The 17149-nt window shown below is 33.0% G+C and overlaps 2 protein-coding genes across 2 annotated transcripts in view; both read right to left on the reverse strand.

The window, feature by feature from the left end:
* The window catches only part of LOC106465729 (ctenidin-3-like), a 13665-nt gene extending 9111 nt beyond the window's left edge, over positions 1-4554 (reverse strand). The window contains exon 1 of the mRNA XM_013925967.1: positions 4441-4554. Coding sequence (XP_013781421.1) covers positions 4441-4554 — 114 coding nt within the window. The remainder of the gene's footprint in view (positions 1-4440) is intronic.
* Positions 4555-9593: 5039 nt separating this feature from the next.
* The window catches only part of LOC106465731 (putative glycine-rich cell wall structural protein 1), a 17219-nt gene continuing 9663 nt past the window's right edge, over positions 9594-17149 (reverse strand). The window contains exons 2-3 of the mRNA XM_013925968.1: positions 11142-11321; positions 9594-9839 (exon numbers count right to left, since the gene is read on the reverse strand). Coding sequence (XP_013781422.1) covers positions 9594-9839; positions 11142-11321 — 426 coding nt within the window. The remainder of the gene's footprint in view (positions 9840-11141; positions 11322-17149) is intronic.

A 17149-nucleotide genomic window follows, 5' to 3' on the forward strand; every position in this document is an offset into this window, starting at 1 on the left:
CAATCAGAACCCTTTTATGTGTTGCACGATTAGTTTTGTTATTAAAAGTGTTATATTACCTTCTACCACTTCAATCAGAACCCTTTTACGTGTTGCACGATTAGTTTTGTTATTAAAAGCGTTATCTTACCTTCTAGCACTTCATTCAGAACCCTTTTACATGTTGCACGATTAGTTTTGTTATTAAAAGTGTTATATTACCTTCTAGCACTTCATTCAGAACCCTTTTATGTATTGCACGATTAGTTTTGTTATTAAAAGTGTTATATTACCTTCTAGCACTTCAATCAGAACCCTTTTACGTATTGCACGATTAGTTTTGTTATTAAAAGTGTTATATTACCTTCTAGCACATCAATCAGAACCTTTTACATGTTGCACGATTAGTCTTGTTATTAAAAGTGTTATATTACCTTCTAGCACTTCAATCAGAACCTTTTACATGTTGCACGATTAGTCTTGTTATTAAAAGTGTTATATTACCTTCTACCACTTCAATCAAAACCTTTTACATGTTGCACGATTAGTCTTGTTATTAAAAGTGTTATATTACCTTCTAGCACTTCAATCAGAACCTTTTACATGTTCTTCTGCCTGCGTCACCAAAATCCAGTAAGAATGGTCATAATCAGTTACGTTTGAGTGCAGACAACTTTCTATTAGCTTTTAATGAACTTTGATACAAAATACTACATCGGTTAAAAACTGTCAAGTAACTTGATTAAATATCACCACTGCGAAAAGTAAACATCGTGGAATATCAGTGAAACCCCTTCGGTTCGGAAAAGGAAATCTCTTTTATACCCCCCCCCCTCCATATGTGGGGAGCCCAATCGTCATACGGATTCCCAGGACCACAATCCTTACTCTTTAATAAATCTATATTTGAGAATAGCTGCATTTCATTTCTATCACCTAATTTGTGAAATTAATATAATGCTGAAAACGATTTACTTAGAAACTTGGAGTTGTTTTCTTTACTTACAGAATTAATGATAAGTTAGAATTACTTTCAGCGACTTTACAAATATAAGGAGGGGGGTAAGAAAGGAAGAAGAAACAAAAACACATTTATCTTCTTTCAAAGTTTGTCACAGGCAGACATGGCTCCAAAAACTTCTACTATCAATTACTGGTTAAAGCTTAACAAAATACACAGATCAGGACTAAAAAAGTACCTTATAAATAATGAAGCCATTTCTACATAACAAATTGAAAATAGCTACTTAACATTATAAATCAGTACACAACATCACTAAAACCTATGATGTTTAGAACGTCTTGAATTATCAGCTGAACGCCCTCTGACCCTAGTGGCTCAGTGATAAGTCTGAAGGCTTATAACGCTAAAAACCGGGTTTCGATAGCTGTGGTGGGCACAGTACAGATAGCCTTTTGTGGAGCTTTTTCATTAACGAAAAACAGAATTGACGTCCTCAATCTTAACGAAATTTTCGACTGCAGAAGTACAAGTTAATTATTCTGTTTGTGCTGCCACCTATCATTACATATGATGATGGCATTAACCTGACCTGACCTGATTCTGATGTGTGTATGTCCTTGTTTGTCGGTAAAATATATATATATATATTTACTTAGTGTAGAGCATATCAAAGGAGACTATGTCTTTATTATAAGATACTCATTGGCAAGTAAAAAAAAGGAAAAATGTCGACCTTTATCTAGGCCGTATAGAGCACATGAATACATTTAATACATTACTATACAAAAATATAAAATGAACCCGGTTGATCGTCACAAGTTGAAAACTTTTCAACGTTCTGGGTTACAGCGTTGAATGAAGTATAATGAGAGCTAGAAAATACTCTTTCATTGTGAGAATCAGAATATAGTTGCTAGAATTTCAGTTCATATAATTGGTTCATGTTGTTTGTTTTATAAACACACTTTTATACTCTTTCACCCAGAGAGCAGGAGTGTAGCTGTTAGGGTTTTCAGGTAGATAATTTCGCATCTTGGACTTTTGAAGATTTTAAAATAGAAGTAATAATATCACAAAGAAGAAACACGTGAGTTTTAGATCCAACTAGAAAAGCTGTCACACTCTCGTAGGCTCAGTGAAAGAGCATAAAGATAAATCTGTAAACAATACAAGAGAAACACATTAAGTTAAGTAAAAAAAAACTCTGACAGCCGTAAATCCCTTTTAGTAATGAGATAAATTAAAGTTAATATAAATATGAACTATTTTAGACACCTTTTCTTGTTTAGAAAAATTTTATTAAACTCCACTGAGTGTAACTGTCATCGACCTGCTAAACTAACGATAGTTGATACACTTCAAAAAGCGATCCTCACTTGCTCGTATGTTCTACATACAGTAGAACAATAGAAACTAATATATTTATAAGATCTTGCTACTTTCGCTATGTTACATAAATATAATTACAGTAAAACAATTCTATAACTATTGTTTGATTCGAAGAGCGTGAACTTAGGAATAAACACGAATATTGTGAACGTATTTATAATGTATAATCTTAGTTTACCTATTAACACAACGAACAATGCTCTGGTGTCAAGAATTTGTTTGTTTGTTCGGTGAGCTATCTGTGCTATGCTAGCCACGAGTATCGAAACCCGGTTTTTAGCATTGTAAAACTTCAGATTTACCGATGACTCACTAGAGGGTACTAAAATCAAGAAATGAAATGACAGTAACATATTGTAGATTAAGGTAAAGTAAAAAAAAAGAATAAAACATTGCTCTCAATATTCCGCAAAAATGAGCCAAAAAATTATCTGTTTCTCACGTCCCAAAAATATATGTCAGAGAAACGTCTACTCGTAGAACAAACCTAAAGTTTTCCTTTTTTTTGTTTGTTTGTTATGGATTTCGCACAAAGCTACACGAGGGCTATCTGCGCTAGCCGTCCTTATTTAGCAGTGTAAGACTAGAGGGAAGGCAGCTAGTCATCACCATCCACTGCCAACTCTTGGGCTACTCTTTTACCAACAAATAGTGGGATTGACTGTCACATTATAATGCTCCCACGGCTGAAAGGGCGAGTATGTTTGGTGTGACGGGGATTCGAACCCACGACCCACAGATTGCGAGTCGAGCACCCTAACCACCGGGCCTACTTTTTTTTTGACAGGAATGATAGTTGAAACGTTTGTAGTTCTACGTGATCCGAATAGCCAGCTATGAAAAACATTGGGATTAAAATACGCCACCAAGTTGTAATAAAAGGTATCAGGATTCTTTCGTGCAGAGAAAGTTTGTAAATGATCTATGACGTTGTACTTACTACTAACCGAAAATTCTGGCTTCATGCTGTTTGTCATTTACATTCGATTATACTAATGATTACTTATTTTATTTATTTTAAACTTGCCGAGAGTACCCGTTAAGGAAACAAACATAGTATATAGGACAGTGTTAGATAATGTTCCCCTTTCTTTATTCTTTTGTCGTTACATCCTTAATGACCTCATTAGATGCTACTCGCATACTCTGCTTTGTGGAAGGTAATAATTGATTCATTTAACGGATTAAGTACTTGTGTCTCTAAATTCAAAGTACATAAAAAAAGATGAAACGCTCTATTTCAGGGTGTTTTTTATGCCCCTGCTCTGAGAAAAATCTTGAAACAAAGTAGCCCACGTACGTTGTCGAACAGTTTTCAGTTACCATACCAAAGACTATGATAATTGAGCCGGTCAACTCTGGATGATGGTTTCTAACACATAGACACACACTCGCAATGGATTATCTTTATAGTAAGATATTTAGAATGAAAATGATAGTCATATTTTTCTCCCCAGGTGGATCAGCAGTAAGTTGACAAACTTACAACACTAAAAACTGGAGCTCGATTCCACACTGTGGACAGAGCGCAGCTAACTCATTACGCTCAGAACAGCAACAACAGTGTTGCGTGTTTTCAAGTATTGTTTTTGTACTGCGTATGAAAACAATGGAAACTCTAGTTACGTTTATACATAGAAATATATCACGACATGTTACTTGTCCGACGGAGGTAAACCCTGCTTAGATTAAGCAATAAAGTATTACTACCTAGCTTTTATAAGTTTCTTTTTATATCTCTGTTTTTCCCAATCCGATCATAAAATTGGGTGTGTTGGTACAATGGAGCGTTTTATCAAGATACCATAATGTATCTTTCATACCCAGTGGTAAAACTGAGCATTACAGAGAGTTGGATACGTTATATTAAAACAATTGTGAAGCCTCACCACCTCATTACAGTCCATCCCTTGCTGTTACCTTTCCATAATCTATCTAGTATACGTGGACGACAGTTTCCCGATGCCCTTTTCAATAGTCCATTCGTACATAAAACTATAGGCGACTTTACTGGTGTGTCTACATAAGTAATAACATGAATAACTGTTTCATTCTACAGCTGTTGAGGTATGCGACGGTTGAACATAAGGTATCACTGGATGCCTTACCTTGGCTAACCCATACCCTGTTGGTCTCATTTCCAGACGGATACCCTCCTTTATACTGCTGCGTACGGTTGCCTGTGGCACGTGAACGGCGTCTCGTAACAAATGGAAATTCATGAACACAAAAGTCAGTATTTTTTGTCAAGACTGAAGTACGACTTGCTGCAGGTCTCCTTTAGGACGGTCCGGAAATTCCAAGTTGATCCATATTATTTTTCCCCACAATGCCACTAAGTATTAAAGATATTCCCTCCCGTCTTGGAAATTCTAAATCTCCAATCTGAACACATCGTCATAATTTAAATGTATGAATATTATTCGTCGGAAATGATTGTTAACCACCCTTTCTAAAATAATCAATTTTCGGTGGCGTCACACTACCTACAAAACGCCAAAAAAACACAAAATGTAGTTCTGACACATGCTTTTCTACCACGACTTTGTATGGGTTATGGATGACACGTGACTTGCAGATTTGGAGATTCAGAATCGTTTTAATGTATAATGTACTTAATCCTGTATAAGTCAGCTATCTTGAAGAATTCCGCAAGACTGTATAAGCTAATTTAACACTGGATATTTATTCTATAATAAGATTAAATATGTTATTTTTTGCTGCTCTTCAGTATTGTTACTTATTCGTACATATTTTTCATAGACAAAATTTTAGATAAATAACATTATTTTTAAAGTAATAAAAACCGTTGGAAACAATAGCACCATAGGCATGCTCTGTCAAATTCATTTGGTCAGTGATTCAAGTATAATACTGAGATAAGACAGAAATTATATTCACGAGTTCTATAGAATATCGCTCTCGATAGACTGAAATTAAGTTCACAATTTGCATAGAATATCACTCAAGATAGACTGAAATTAAATTTACAAGTTGAATAGAATGTCACTCAAGATATACTAAATTTACAAGTTGAATAGAATGTTACTCAAGATAAACTAAATTTACAAGTTGAATAGAATGTTACTCAAGATAAACTAAATTTACAAGTTGAATAGAATGTCATTCGAGATAAACTAAATTTACGAGTTGAATAGAATGTCACTCGAGATAAACTAAATTTACAAGTTGAATAGAATATTGTTCAATATAAACTAAATTTACCAGTTGAATAGAATGTCACTCGAGATAAACTAAATTTACCAGTTGAATAGAATGTCACTCGAGATAAACTAAATTCACATGTTGAATAGACTGTCACTCAAGATAAACTAAATTTACAAGTTGAATAGAATGTCACTCAAGATAAACTAAATTTACAAGTTCAATAGAATAAGATGAAAAGCTTGAATAAAGAGAATCTAGGTCGTTTTAATAGAATATTGGACATTATTTACGATATAAGATGGTATTGCTACAAATAAAATAATTTGTAGTGTGAACAATGTTACCATTGTAATGTCAAGATGGTGGTTAATGTCAACACGATAAGTTTGTTATGAAAGAACTATGACCTAAGACAGGCAGAGAAAGATGACGTATCGAGATATAGATCTTAAGATGAACGGATTTTGATTAGCTACAGAAACAGAATACATTTCGAAACGTTATAACTCTGTGGTTTTTATTTGTTCCGGTAACAGTCTGAACCTTCGACCCAACTGAGCTGATGAGAGTTGACACTGCTCGAAATTGTAGTTCTTAATTTTGTATACTAAAAAAAAAGCTGATACATATAAATTAGTTAGATATAACATGTGAGAATTAAATAATAAGTCAGGCATTTCAGCTAACACTCATTTGATTAGATACGTTCAGCACGTATCTAGAATACATAACTGTTTGTTCAAAGCATGTACTGCCTTATTCTAGTGTTAATTGAGTATCCTAGATTTAACCAATACACCCTGCTTGAATAAAGATCGATATCTATGTCAAGGTATTATCAGTAAGCTGTGATGTAGACCTATTACGTAATCATTTCACACGTGTTAAATATTTTCACGTGGAAATGTGTCTCATTATGCGGGAAATGGTGATGTATCACATAATCATATCGAAATACCAAATTTATTCATGAAGAAAGGCATATGAAAAGGCGGGGATCTAAGATGTATTACGTTATCAATCCACACGTGTTAAATTGTCTTTTACAAGGGAACCCACTAAATTATCGAACATATTCGTGGTTCTTGAAACGGCTTTTAGCGGATGTGTGACATTTATGTTTCGTCTCTAATAATGAGACATGATCATGTACAACATTCAAAACTTTCAAATTCCATAAACGTCCAATCAAATAATCATGTTAACTTCACCTGTTCTTTTGTTGGTTTTTTAAGGAAAAAAATAAAGACTTCACTAAATGAACTCATCTAGCAATCATAATTACTTCTTTTGTTTCTTTGAAGTTAAGCACAAAGTTACACAATGGGCTATCTGTGCTCTGCCCCCCACGGGTACCGAAACCCGGTTTCTAGCATTTTAAGTCCGCATAAATACCGCTGTGCCACGGGGGAGGGGGGCAAAAAGAATAAGTTCAGAAGACTACAACAATCTAGGGGAAAAAAAGTAGAAAATAGAACCTGAAAAATGAAATAGAACTCCAAAAACATACAAGGAAATTAACTCATTGGAAAACGAAACGTGGAAAATAAATTTCAAAAAGGGAAGAGCCGACAAATAAAATAAAAAATTAATCGAACTGGTATAAAAGTACCTAAAATACAAGAAAGTGTTCCAGCAGTGGTTTAAAATTTGTTATAATGCTACAAAATAAACAAAAAGTGACTTCGGCGAACTGAGTACTAAAATTAACCATAATATAAGAACAGGAGGATTAAAAAAAACTAAAATATAATGAAAAACATAGAACAATTATTCATCGTGTAAACAGCACAATGGTTTTTATGTTTTTCTTTTGAACCAAGCCACATTGGGCTATCTACTGTATCCATCGTAGGAAATCAAACCCCGGATTTTAGCATCAGTTTTGTTGTGTATATAACCTACTTCAAAGAAATGTCGGTATTTACTTTGCTGTCGGTTCGAGCTTATAAGAAATAACTATGCTTGTTTCTTAAGGTGATGCACTTTTTGAGAGTTTTTTCGTGATTCCAAGTCTTATTTTCAACGTATTTATCAAAAACAATATATATACATTTGTTAAAAAGTTAGTTTCTCTTCTTACATCAAAGATAATTGTGGGTTTATTCTAATTAAGCGCCAAAATGAGGTGCAAGAAAATTTGAAATTACATTGTTCTTGATATGTTTAATTGGCACTTAAAAATGTAGCGCCTGAAAACAGCGAATTCACAGTAAACTGGCGAATTTAAAAAGTAATTTTATCTTTTCAATGCAACGATACTATTGGGTTATAGTCATATAGTTGAACAGATGGCCACACACGCTTTAGTACAGAAATTAATCTTATATGTAGTAACTGTTTAATATGATTACATCTAAGAGTCAGAATAACAAATCATGGCACTAGAAATAGATAAAGGCGTGTGTAGGGTAGGTTGCCTCACATGGGGACTAACTTGGTTTTTGTATTAACACAAAACCGTGGAATCACAAAAGCACCAATGTTTCCGTTTCCTTGGACAACGAACGTTAATTGTAGCTTTAAAAACAACCAGGAAGAGTATTTACAGTTTGACTGTTCTTAACATAGAGATTTAAAAACAACCAGAAAGGATATTTACAGTTTGACTGTTCTTAACATAGAGATTTAAAAACAACCAGGAAGGGTATTTACAGTTTGACTGTTCTTAACACAGAGATTTAAAAACAACCAGGAAGGATATTTACAGTTTGACTGTTCTTAACACAGAGTTATAATTGAATTTCTTGTTTTTACTGATATTTTGTTTCATTTGTAGTTAAGCTGAAAGCTATACAATGGGCTGCCTGTCATATGCCCACCATGAGTATCGAAACATGGGTTTTAGCGTTGTAAGTCTGCGGACCGCTGAGCCACTGGGGAGCTTCACTGATATAAAAGTTCAGTGTTTATCCATGCTATTCCTTTATTTGACTTTTATTACCTTTGGTATAAAATTTAACTGATAGAAATGTGATACAGAAATAATTTATATTGTTCATACAACTTTATTGTATGCAATGAACTCTACGTTTAGTTGTAATAGCTTGGTTTAAATACAATTTGGTTCGTGATAATCATTTTGCGTTAAATTTCTAAAATCGTAACACAATCAAGACTGACTCCCCTCCCCTCCCCCAAAAGAAAGCTAATTCTAGAAACTAAGCATATTTGTTAATTATAGGCGGGCGAATGAAGAGGATACATAATTATTGTGTGATCCACAGCACATAAAGTTGTATAAATAGCATATTTATACGTTTCAGTTTCTTTATTTTGCAAAAAATTATACACACAGATATAAAGATATCAGTTTGTCAAGTACGAATACAAATTGATATAAAATCTCACTCTAAGTAAAAACTAGGGTCTCTTCTAATTCGTAAAAGAAGCCAGTCAAAATATGAGTTCAGTTGTAGATCACTAGAGGGCGAAAGTGCAGCTCACTTGTCAGTGAAAGTCTTGGACGAAATTCTAAATACTTTACAGTAATTCATCTTGAGTGGTTTGGCATCTAAAGAGACATAAAAATATATATTTAGTTTGTAAAAAATAATGTAAGCCCTTGGATCAAATTAGTTTCATTACTAGTTTTTAAAAATATAATAACCTTAACAAAAACATGTTATATATGACTTAATATTTTACAACTTTACTATTATTATTATTATTTTGATAAATCATGTAATGTGCTAACATTAAAATTGCTTCAGGTTCACAGGCTTATGGAAATATCTATTCATATTGATAACATCAGTAATAACTTGTTCGACTGACAAGATGTTATCAGTCCTGCTGTACCATGTTTGTTAGTCAGATATTAATTAATATTCGAAGCAATACCCATATGGAATAAGGTCTATTACGTTATCTAAGAAACCTAATATGTCTCAGCTCGTGTCATGTTTTTTTTCTAGTTATTACTTAAGCGATATTTAATTACCAGTTTTAATAGCCAAGAAACAAAGAATCGTTTTCTGTCTGACCGTAAAATATATAAAGACATGTTTATTGTTTTGTTTTTTATAAGACAGTGAATTTTTGCTTTGAGCAGTTTATTAGGTTTTAAGTACATTTATGGGGCTTGCTTACCCTAGTCCCACCATCCACCATAACCACCACCTCCTCCGCCTCCGCCTCCTCCACCACCACCACCAAACTTTCCACCGCCGCCCCCACCACCACCACCGCCTGAACTCAGAGAAAGGGGTACAGCAAGAAGTCCAAGAACAACGTTTCCTCCTCCTCCACCACCACCACCACCTCCGTAACCTCCACCACCACTGCCTCCACCTCCATGACCACCTCCGCCGCCTCCACTTACTGACACTGGTATCGCCTGTAAATAGTCATGTTTATGTGTTACATCTTTATTTGCACTTTTATTTTGTATATTATACTCTTTACTTATTAACACCAGACAGTAACTAGTACAACCCGAACACCTAAAAAATTATCAACCTTTTTATATGCCAACAAGTGATTTCGTGTATTTTACAAAGAAGTTTGTTCATATAGATTCTTGCATATATTCGTATTCGAACTCGTACTTTGTAAATATCCTTTGGTTATTTAAAACATCTTCATACGCACCTGATCACACGTGACTCACTTTACTTTTAGTACATTCGATATTGTGATTTAAATAAGATAAGTTTATTTTTCTTGATTTCTAGTGATTTTATCTGTAAAGCCTTGGTGTTTTCTCACTTTAAAATAATTAGCGGACACGCGTTCATCCGTCTTGTAAACACGCGAAGCGTTGAAGAATGGATTAAGGTAATCTTTAGTTTATGAGTATTTGTTACCTCTTACGATTTTCTCCAGCAGATGTCGCAACCCGTCTAGATTTATTTGTTGTTGTTTTTTAAATGATCATACTTCCAGTGGATATTTTGAATTATTTTTTCTATTTATTGTATTTTTCGTTTACTCCCCATGTAGCAGACATGAAATTTGTGTTTGGCTTCGCCTTAACTAATATATTCTAAAGAACTGACTAAACAGAACGGATAAGAAAAAATAAAAGCTTGATATATGTAGACTACCTTCTGAATTAAACATTACCTATTTTGTGGGTTAAAGTAATTATAAAATTATTTGAGCTGAAAGTCACGTTATGTGCTATTTGAAAGATTTTGGAATTTGCCTTGCGGTGATGTAAAGTTTAACATCATGGATCCAAAGATTATAGGTTCGAAACTCCAAACTGTGTGGACGTTATAAGTGTAACAATCAATCTTGTTAAGAGTAGCTGCATAATATGTGGCGGGTGCTACTGACAGTTTGCCCTCCCTCTGGTCGATAGTTCTAAATTAGAATTGGCTATACCTATAAGTTAAAGGCCTCAGGCCGTTTAGCCCGTGTGTCGCGTAAGATTTGTTGAGGCTGAAAACTTCGAATCTATGAATGATCTAATAAAGATAGTAGAGCAATGTTCTCTTTTTTAATAAAAAATAATAATATATACCATATTGCTCCTTACTCAGAGAATGTGCTATATTAAACTTTATAATATCATCAAAACGCTGTGCTATGTGTAAATAATATAATACTCTGATAGTTAAGTTCTTGTATCTTATAATAAATTTGGTCACAGCATAATGTTCTATTCCCATATTAACTACATACAAAAAATTACCTGAATACTAATGGAACCACCACCACCTCCGCCTCCGCTACCACCATAACCACCACCCCCTCCGCCACTTGAACCATAGCCAGTGGCTGAAACTTTCAGGTCATCCTCTGGTTTTAAAGTGTCCTGGATTTCTGCTTGTACCACGGTTGTGGTCAGAAGCAGAGAAGCAATAAACGCCACCTAGCGGAGAGATACATTATGTATAAGTGATACAAAAAGAGTAGAAAACAAAACAAAACAACCTCAAAAATACTGCTGACAGTATCTTAAGAAGTAAAATAATCTAATCGTTTTCTGGAAACTTTTATTTTCTAATTATCACTCCCAGTGGCTCATCGATAAGTCTGGAGACTTCTAACGCTAAAATCTGAATTATGATACCCGTGGTAGACACAGTACAGATAGCTCCCATTGAGTAGCTTTGTGTTTAACAAAAAACAAACAAACTGTTAAAGAAAACTACCAATAGGAAACAAATACATTAAAATCAATTCGGTGGACTTAAAAGCGCTTACTAACTCTTTCTTAAATAATTTGTTATGGGATTTTTACTGCACTGTCAAAAGAACGCAATGAAACGTCTGCTTGACTGGGTAATATATTTGGTGTTTTGCAAATTTGGTTTTATGTTTTCTGAACTGACGTAAAAATTTATTACTTTACACTCTGCTACCTTTATAATTATCATGCATCGATCCTTCTGCTGAAATTTTGGGCTTTAAGTTATTTTCATTTTTGTATTTAAACACTTATTTAGTTATTAGTACGAAGCTACTGCAGTGGCTCAGCGGTAAGCTTGAGATCTTATAATAATAAAATTCAGAGTACGATCCCTAAGGCTGTTACAGTGCAGATAGCTCATTGTGTGGGCATGGTCTGTTCCTGCTGTAGAGCTCTGTATTTCGGAATCTGGCAAGCCGGGTCAGATTCCGTGCGATACTACAACATATACTTCCCTGTGGGACAGCGGTAAGTCAACGGACTTACAACACATAAGTCCGAGGCTAGATTCCCCGCTCTAATTAGGCTTTGCTCTAAAACAAACAAACAAAAAACCACAAAATATTCTCCCTCCACTTTAAGCTGTGAACGCGTTATAAGAGTGACAACATATTTATTATCACGTATGGTGGGCGGTAGGGGTGCTGCTGATTGGCTGTCTTCCCTCTGGTCAACAATTCAAAACTAAAGATGGCGGCAGATAGCCTTGGTAATTTTGCCGTAATTACAAAAATACAAGTTTTATACTTAAAGCTAGTCAAACAAAAATTTTCATGGCTCTAGTTGAGATTGTAAATTTAGTTTCGTATTTACGTACACGTTATTTTCAAAACTAAATGTAGTAATAGGCAAGTTTAGTTTCGTAACTACATACCCGTGTCTTCATAGCTGTAAGATAAACCGATGTTGCTGAGTTAGTCTGGAGAAGTGAAGACTGTAGGTCGTTCGTCGTATTATATACTCTAGCCAGAAACCTTTCTTTCTTGTTTTTCTTCGAGCATTTTAAAGAAGTTCTTTCATAAAAAGAAAAAAAAACTCCGTTGGATACAATGTCAATGTGCCAATACCTGTTCCGTTCTTTTCCTCATTAACTTTGTTTGGAACGTGTAATGAAGTGGTCGTAATCCTTTCTATCATCTGTTCCAGCAACTCATCACTTGAGTAGTAGTAGGTCAACTACTTAAAGATCTCACGCAATCCTTTGAGGAAACTTAATAATTGTCTTTTTGTTGTTGTTGTTGTTGTAAAGTCTGTAATTATCTTGAGTTCTGAGCAAGTGTATTATTATTTTATATCCAGTTTTAGTAAATGTTACTTTCAAACGCAAAGTAATGAGGGCATGATGCACTTTTAATTTGTTTTTATATAATTTGTCCATCGTTCAGTTTACACAGTCTCAGCTACAATGTTCGCGTCTGAGATCATCTTTATGAGCTGGTAAATTGAACGATTGTAAATTAGGCACATACATAGTCTTATGTGCTCTAGTTCATCAAAATTAATAAAAGTAAAACAACAAGTGTATCTAAAAGCTATCTTATTATTTCTTATCTATAATCATGCACAACAAAGAAAGAATACAATAGTGAAGGTTTTATTTGTTACTGTTTTTATAGAAAATACAAATAGAATAAGATTCATATAAAAACCTGGAATTAGCACAACGAAAGCAGTTTTTTTATTGAATATTCGTTTCAGGTTTTATAAACGGAATGCTTGCGCAGATGTGTAATTTTTTTATAAAAAATGCCGAACATTGTCTACCTATATACTTAACGATACATCCAAATGAGATGGTAAACATTCAGATGATTAACAAACATTACCTATATACTTAACGATACATCCAAATGAGATGGTAAACAGTCAGATGATTAACAAACATTACCTATATACTTAACGATACATCCAAATGAGATGGTAAACAGTTAGATGATTAACAAACATTACCTATATACTTAACGATACATCCAAATGAGATGGTAAACAGTTAGATGATTAACAAACATTACCTATATACTTAACGATACATCCAAATGAGATGGTAAATATTCAGATGATTAACAAACATTACCTATATACTTAACGATACATCCAAATGAGATGGTAAATATTCAGATGATTAACAAACACCATTCATCATTTCAGTAACGAGTGAAATCTCTGGTTAACAATAAATTTCCAAAATAACAAAAACTAAAACTGAAAAAGCAAAATTCAAGAAATTTCATTATCATTTTGCACAAACATGGCTCTTCAGGCGAAATAAAAGACAATAAAAAAGTTATAAATATCCATTTCAATACTGTTACCTAAAAATATACATTCATTAATATTTTTTTATTTTAACTACAAATAGTAAAAACTAGACCATATTTATATTATTGTTTTTATAAAATTCTGTATGATACCGAATCACTTATACCAGACGGTAACATCTTTTTTTAAGTACAAATATATTTCCAATCTCATAACTCTTCGAGGTTTGGCAGGAAAAGTTTGATGTAGAGAATTATATGAATGCTCGTGTCTACGCTATTACTGTGTGATTAAGTTGAAAATTCTGGTATTTTTCTGGTTCCGTTAAAAATATTGGGGTCCATTCAGTTCAATCATTTGTTTTCCTCGTTCAAAGCATCAATTATTGCTTGCTGTGCTAGGCCAAGGAACTTTACTGAGTTTAATAATACTTTGTAAGACATTTACCCTATGTATTACCTATACATCTTTTAGTGTTAGGTGATTTAAAGAGGTCTTACATTTGTGTATCTGGAAACTTTTCCTCATCGACAGAGGTGTTGTGATAGAAACGGATCAATGGAAAGATGGATGTTATTTTCCTTGTTGGATGTAACCGTTTTGTGCTTCTAAATATAGAAAACACAGTTTATGTGATATTAGATGATGTGTTTACTGCAGCCTGGAAACGTATTTCTTTTGTCGTAGGTTTGGAGTATGAGAAATAAAAGGTTGAATAATGTATTCGTGTACTAGATATTATAGAAGTTGAACCTAATAGTGTTAACAGGAGCTTAACTTAAGTGTTAACAGGAGCTTATCGAAAAGTTGTTGTTACAATTGCTTGAAATAAAACTAGTGTTTATATCGTTCTAGAACTTTAATTTATGCCACTAACCTCAGTTTTCAAGAAATTCTAAGCGAGACACGCATTATAATTTACTGTTTGGTTTTGTTAGCACTGGAGGCTTAGTTATAAGCAAACTCTAAACGAACTTTACACTTCCTTATGTATTCACCATCGTATTCGTTAGTCTTAGTTATAAGAAAATTATAAACGAATTAGTACATTTTGAACTAGTTATATACAATTTAATATTAATTTTTAAGCTATGACTTTGGTACAATTAAAGGCTAAGTTTTTAAAAATAACGTTTATTCTTCTACTCATAACACTTACACCATTTCATTACGACCAGTATAACACATTTATACAGGATGTTCCAAATGTTGGCTGCCATAAGCTTTAATTGCACCAAAGTCATAATTTAGCAATTAATAGTAAATTGTATATAATTTTCATTTTTGTTGTTAAGCGCAAAGCTACACGCTATCGAAAACCGGTTTCAGTGTTATAAACCTTCTGACTTCTTGCTGAGCCATTAGATATTGATCATAACACCATACTTCTGTTTGTAATCAACACTCTGCCAGCTCTTCCACTTTGTACACGTTTAAAGAATATGCTTAAATGTATCCCTCTCAAAACCAATACACAAATCCAGGTTCACCGATGGGACAGCAGTAAGTCTCCGGACTTACAATACTAAAATCCGGTGTTCGATTCCCCGCGCTGAACACATCAGATAACCCGATGTAGCTTTGCTCCAAAATAACAAACACGAATCTAGATCACATCCATACATTCATTAGGGATCGGTTTCATCATCAAAAAGAATCAATGAAGGTTGTATTTTAAAGTAAGAAATGTACAAGATAAGACTATAAGACAAGGTTTGTTTATTAACATTATGTCGTCTGCTTTACGTTCATTTCCAAGTTATTTTAGTAAAGTGAAGCTTCAGAGTAGTGTTAAATGAACTACACGGTGCCTCAAAAGTTGGTTGCTACTTTAACATTGAGAAAAATAACATTGCTTTCCTTGTACCTTCATTGATTCTTTTTGATGATGAAACCGATCACTAATGAATGTATGGATGTGATCTGGATTTGTGTATTGGTTGCTACTTTAACATTGAGAAAAATAAGATTGCTTTCCTTGCTATAAAACAAATACTTGATAATCAAGTGTGATATAAAACAAATACATGATAATCAAGTATGATGTAAAACAAATACATGATAACCAAATATGATATAAAACAAATACTTGATAATCAAGTGTGATATAAAACAAATACTTGATAATCAAGTATGATATAAAACAAATACTTGATATTCAAGTATGATATAAAACAAATACACGATAATCAAGTATGATATAAAACAAATACACGATAATCAAGTATGATATAAAACAAATACACGATAATCAAGTATGATATAAAACAAATACACGATAATCAAGTATGATATAAAACAAATACACGATAATCAAGTTTGACGCATTTATGACTCAGTTGAAAACTCTTGATTTTCGTAGCAAACCACAAACGTTCTTCAGTTATCTAAAATATAAGTGATGACGATAATAACAGATTGAAAACTTGGTAGGAAACGTTTAGAGTTTTTCTCATAAAATCATATTTGGTTATCATGTATTTGGTTTTATATCATACTTGATTATCATGTATTTGTTTTATATCATGTTTATCACGTATTTGCTTTATATCATACTTGATTATCATGCATTTCTTTTATATCATATTTGGTTATCATGTATTTGTTTTATATCATACTTGGTTATCATATATTTGTTTTATATCATATTTGATTATCGTGTATTTGTTTTCTATCATATTTGATTATCATATATTTGTTTTATATCATATTTGGTTATCATGTATTTGTTTTATATCATACTTGATTATCACGTATTTGTTTTATAGCATGTTTATCACGTATTTGCTTTATATCATACTTGATTATCATGCATTTGTTTTATATCATATTTGGTTATCATGTATTTGTCTTATATCATACTTGGTTATCAGGTATTTGTTTTATATCATATTTGGTTATCATGTATTTGTTTTATATCATACTTGATTATCACGTATTTGTTTTATAGCATGTTTATCACGTATTTGCTTTATATCATACTTGATTATCATGCATTTGTTTTATATCATATTTGGTTATCATGTATTTGTCTTATACCATATTTGGTTATCAGGTGTTTGTTTTATATCATATTTGATTATCATGCATTTGTTTTATATCATATTTGGTTATCATGTATTTGTTTTATACCATATTTGGTTATCACGTATTTGTTTTATAGCATGTTTATCACGTATTTGCTTTATATCATACTTGATTATCATGCATTTGTTTTATATCATATTTGGTTATCATGTATTTGTCTT

The sequence above is a fragment of the Limulus polyphemus genome, unplaced genomic scaffold (genome assembly GCF_000517525.1).
Source record: "Limulus polyphemus unplaced genomic scaffold, Limulus_polyphemus-2.1.2 Scaffold2033, whole genome shotgun sequence".
In the NCBI taxonomy this organism is placed as follows: Eukaryota; Metazoa; Arthropoda; class Merostomata; order Xiphosura; family Limulidae; genus Limulus; species Limulus polyphemus.